The sequence below is a fragment of the Chaetura pelagica genome, unplaced genomic scaffold (genome assembly GCF_000747805.2).
Source record: "Chaetura pelagica isolate M959 unplaced genomic scaffold, ChaPel_1.0 scaffold542, whole genome shotgun sequence".
NCBI classification, from domain to species: domain Eukaryota; kingdom Metazoa; phylum Chordata; class Aves; order Apodiformes; family Apodidae; genus Chaetura; species Chaetura pelagica.
In genome coordinates this window covers 224,289-229,568 of record NW_009952493.1, presented here as the reverse complement: position 1 = coordinate 229,568, position 5,280 = coordinate 224,289, and the positions used below count along the sequence as shown (strand labels likewise).

At 44.3% G+C, this 5,280-nt stretch overlaps 1 protein-coding gene across 1 annotated transcript in view; it reads right to left on the bottom strand.

Annotated features, from left to right (window-relative positions):
* Positions 1 to 2,632, bottom strand: part of WNT9B (wingless-type MMTV integration site family, member 9B) — an 8,669-nt gene extending 6,037 nt beyond the window's left edge. Inside the window, exons 1-2 of the mRNA XM_010008877.1 lie at positions 2,628 to 2,632; positions 2,115 to 2,371 (exon numbers count right to left, since the gene is read on the bottom strand). Coding sequence (XP_010007179.1) covers positions 2,115 to 2,371; positions 2,628 to 2,632 — 262 coding nt within the window. The remainder of the gene's footprint in view (positions 1 to 2,114; positions 2,372 to 2,627) is intronic.
* Positions 2,633 to 5,280: the final 2,648 nt, after the last annotated feature.

Here is a 5,280-nt window from a genome sequence, read left to right as displayed (position 1 = left end):
AGCAGGAATATGTGAAAAACAGATGCAAAGTGGCAGCTGAAACTGTTCATGTTCTTTGTGAAAGAAACAAACCCGTTCACAAGTTAAAGGAGAATGAGAACCAAAAATTGCTTCCAGCCAACTGTCCTCTCATGTAGGAGATGCAGACAGCATACTTTTCTGTATTAAATCATCATTTGATCCTCAAGATTGGGTAATAAAAGTTTTCAAACACTTATCCTCATCTGCCAAAACAGGTTTTAAATTACAGGTGATATTTTATTTTGTCAGTCAGGAGTCCATGGAAATGTTGAGGCATGCACCCACGAGATAATGAAATGGTTTGCAGCTATTTGAAGATGAGGATTATTCAATTGTCATTTTCAAGTTCTTTGAGGTTGATGAACGTACAGATGTCAGAAAGTCATTCAAAATTATCATGAAGAGCTTCTTCCCCACTGGGTTAAAAAACTGACAATAGAGCCTTGCAACGAAGTAAATCCAATCCTGTGTGTGCTGGTAAATTGACTTAATATTTATTTTAATAAAATTTTCTAATTTTAAGTGGAAATGCAAAAAAGTTTCAATCCCAATGCTAATTAAAATTAAGATTTTAATTTCATCAAAGTTAATGCTGGTTTATTCAGCCCCCTTTTTTTAAGAAAAAAAAGTATTAACTTAGTAAACATTATTGAAGGACTGAAACTCACTAACACTGGAGACTAAAATTTAGTAAATGTTGATAAACATTATAGAAGGGCTGAAACTCAGTAACAAGCTGGTCAGGCATGGTTTGGATGAGGACAGACTTGGCAGATTGTATGTGCATGCTCTGGGAACTTGTAGTAAAAAATTGATTCAGGGTCTGTCTTCATTCTGTTTTTCTCAAACTCTTAGAATTGAAAGGATTAATTAATACTTTAAATACAGAATTTACAGAACATTTTCTTCCTCTAAAGCCTCCTGTGAAACAGAAGCCAGTGGTTCTTCTGTCCACTGTGTCTAAACTTCTGCAGAAACTTCAAATATATGTGAAAGGGTCTTAGGAGATAATTAAATATGCACTGAAATGCCCTAATGCTGACAAATAGATTTTTCAAACAGTTGATTAGGATCAAATTCTGCGTCTGACAACAACAGAGATTTACATAGAAAAATATCCAAAGAGCTGAAGAGAGTCTTTTCTTGAAATGTCTCCTGACCTAAAGAGCTAACCCTTGTTTTTCTCAGCATCACCCCTAGTTGCCAGCCAAGGCAGACAGCCTAGGAAATTCTGGTCTGGGATAAAAATCCACAAACCAAGGGTGTGAACTTCCTTCTACTTCTCAGTCCATGATAAACCACGCAGGAGAGATGAGGATAAGGCATATTTTGTGGCAACAGGGCCCAAATCACACAGATCTCATTGCTGGCCAAAGCAGATCTCTGCCCTCCCTGGTCACTGCCCACTGTCCTTCCCCAGAACCACAGAATCGTTCTGATTGGGAAAGACCTTCAAAATAATTAAGTCCAACCATTGTCAACCAAACTCAACCTTCCCTTGACTAGAGATGCATATTCCAAGGGTTGTGGCACCAAATGGGATCTTGTAGTGGAATGAAACAGAGCATTGACCAAACTCTGACTTCAAATAATTAACTGCTTGTAGGGTGTAAATCTCTCATCTGGGCCTACTGCTAGTGAGTTGAAAAAGCCTTTTGAGTGAGCTTATCTGTAGTTTTAGGGAAGAAATACAAGGGTTCTTGAAGAAAGAAGCCATTCAAGGGATACCTGCTGTAACCAATTCTACTGCAGTCAGCAGAGATAAACAGGAGAAGAGACAGAATCGGCCAAAGGTTCCTGTGAGGAAGACTCAAGGATGAAGAAAATGACCCCAAGGAGACCCTAATGGACTTAACATGGATGCGATAATGGGCAGACACTTATGTAAATGATTTATCGGAAGACGGATGAATATTACACACCATTAGGTATCAGCTGTATGTATCTCTCTCACCTTACCCTGTGAGGTGCACATTTTTGGAGGAGCTATTGCCTGTGCGTCCAGCACCGTGAATAAAAGTACTGACTGAGCAGTACTTAGACTGCTGGGTGGAGTGTCTTTGTTTAAGTGGAAACCAAAGACTACCTTGTACCTCGCTTCAGCAGGCTGGTCCGTCCCTCCAGGCTGCAGTTCCAGCGCTCGCTGCGGAACTGGAACTGGCACTCCAGCACCCCCAGCCGGATGGCGTCCCGCAGGGTCTCTGCCAGGCCCGGCTCCCGCCGGCAAAGCCTCTTCTGCCTGCGGGACAGCTTGAGCAGGTCACACTGCTTGATGTGGACCTTCCCTTGGGCAGGGTTAGCAGAGGGTCCCAGGGATGGGAAGTGGGTCAGAGCTTCTTTGCCAGTCAAGCTGAAAGGAAGCAGAAGAAGCAGAGAGTTATGGAAGATGGAAATTGTGGAATCATAGAATCTTGGAATCATAGAATGGTTGAGGTTGGAACCTTGGATGGACTTTGAAGACCATCAGGTTCCAACCTCCCAGCCAGGAGCAGGGACACCTCCCACTAGACCAGGCTGCACAAGCCCCATCCAACCTGGCCCTGAACACCCCTAGGGAGGGGGCAGCCACAACCTTCCTGGGCAACCTCTTTGAGTGCCTTCCTGACCTCATGGTGAAGAATTTCCTCCTAATATCTAACCTAAATCTCCCCTCTTTCATTTTAAAGCCATTATCCCTCATTCTATCACTACACTCCCAGGTGAAGTCTCTCCCCAGCTTTCCTGTAGGACCCCTTCAGGCACTGGAAGGCCACTATAAGGTCTCCCCAAAGCCTTCTCTTCGCTAGGCTGAATAGCCTAAATTCTCTCAACCTGTCTTTGTAGCAGAGCTGCTCCAGGCCTTTGATCATCTTAATGGCCCTTCTCTGGACCTTCTCCAACAGCTCCATGTCTCTCCTGTGCTGAAGGCTCCAGAGCTGGACACAACACTCCAGGTGGTGTCTCAGCAGAGCAGAGCAGAGGGGACAATCCCCTCCCTGGCCCTGCTGGCCACACTTCTTGTGATGCAGCCCAGGACACAATCACCCCTCTGGGCTCCAGTGCTCGCTGGGGGTTCATGTCCAGCTTCTCATCTCCTCCCACCCCCAATGTACACGTTCCAACAGAACTACCACTCATGCCAAGCATCCTAATTCCAAAAAAATCCCTTCTCAAAACAAAGAGAGCTTTCCTCCTGCCAGTCTCCATCCTCATTTTAGTGTCCTCCATCCCAGCTGAACCAGCATTCATCCCCTGACAGATATTTTTGAGACAGCAGTAGTAGCTTCAGTGACTATTTGGACTAATCATCTCCTTCCCATGAAAGATCTGGTCAGTTCTCAGCCCTTCCTTTTCACAGAAGCTTCAGAAGCAACAGGAGTTCTAGTGCAGAGGCTTGGTGGCTCTGTTTCCAAAGGCACCCAATGGTATGACCTCAACTGGAATAAAACAGAGAATTGCAAATTTAACTGCTCACTTTTTCTTCTTGCCTTTATACATGTTCATCCCAAGGAGCTAAAATCCATTAATCCCTTCTCATGGAGAAAAGAGATGGCAGCCAGTCCTTCAGTCTACTGGGAAACAGCAAAGCAAGACCCATAGGGTGGAAGCTGAAGCCAGAAAAGGAGCCCGCAAGCAGACACAATTTAACTGAGGGCTATTGAGGTCTCTCAGGTTTGTTAGGGGCTTGGATGGGTTTCCTCAAGCAGCAACGTTAAAGTCAAGACCGTGCACTCTTCTGTAGCTCAATGGATGTCAAAGTCCTCCCATCAGAGTGCTGAGTCTGGAAGGAGAACATGGGGCAAAGGCTATTGCTTAAAACTGCATGGGTCTAAAAGGGGGGTAAAGTGGCAAACTGATCTTCACATTTTGATAAGAGGTGTGATGATCTACACAGCCAGGAGAGAGCTGCACCAGGAGAGTTGTTGGAAACTCTAAGAACAAAGCAGAATTAGTGGGAATACAGAGCAGTGGAGAAGAGTCAACACAGCTTCTGCTGAAAGCAGTCATATCTCATCAACCTACTAGAGGTCTTTGGAGGAGTCATAGAACAGAAAGACCAAAGCTAAGCCAGATGCTACCATCTACCTGGACTTGTAAAGGTCACAGAGTTCCAGAATAGCTTGTGTATGAAAACAAATATATAGACTATCTTCCACAATTTCCACCAGGAGAAAAAGGAATACCAGGAGAACACAGGATTGTAAAATCATGACTGACCTGGAAGTGAGAAAAAAAGATTATTCCTACCTCTAGCATACATGACCCAGGGGAGTTACATTAATTTATTAATCAATAGACCAAAAATAAATGAAATAGAGTATAGAGGCTGCAGTTAAACTCGCAGCCCTTCTGAACACAGGACACTAGGGATGCTACAGGATCCATGCATCCTTACAGAATCATGGACAAAACAATTCCAAAGGGACCGTTAAACACAAAGATACTTTGACACAGGAAATTCCTGAGGGGCAGACTGGCAGGAACTGAAGTGTATCCTGAGACAATATCACTGTCTGCTGTCCAGTTCCTTGCCATGCTTTTGCCTTTATGTTCATTATTACCCAGCTTAAATCCAGGTTGTGAAGCTACATGAACCTCTGGCCTGACCCAGGACAGTTGTACCTACAGTCTTGGACAGGGATTATCTCAAGGATGTCCTAAGACCTGACAGCAGCCAATGACATTTGGGAAAAGGTGGTATGGCCATTCTCCAGACCCTGCAGGAAGCTGGATTTTAATATTAGTGGAAAACTCAAATAGGATGATGATAAGCACCACAAAACCTAGCAAAAATTCTTCCCTGTGAGGGTGGTGAGAGCCTGGCCCAGGTTGCCCAGGGAAGCTGTGGCTGCCCCATCCCTGGCAGTGTTGAAGGGCAGGTTGGATGGGGCTTGGAGCAGCCTGGGCTGGTGGGAGCTGTCCCTGCCCATGCAGGGGGGTTGGGATGAGATGATCTTTAAGGTCCCTTCCAACACAAACCATGCTATGATTCTATGAAAACCAACCTTTCAAGAATTTTATTCCATTTTCAGAGCAATCCCAATAGTGCTCAGCAACTACAGCCTGTGACCACACAAGAGCAAAGACACTGAGTTTAATCCATCTCTTACACCATGGAAAGCAAAAAGTTCATAGGAAAAGCACTTTCTAAAATTGGATCCAGCAACACTAAATTCTGACAAAGGTTGACACAGCATCCTACACAAATAGCTGGTTGCACAAGCAAACTTACTTACTTACTACTTGGTTTTGTTTGGGGTTTTTTGCAGAATTTCTAAA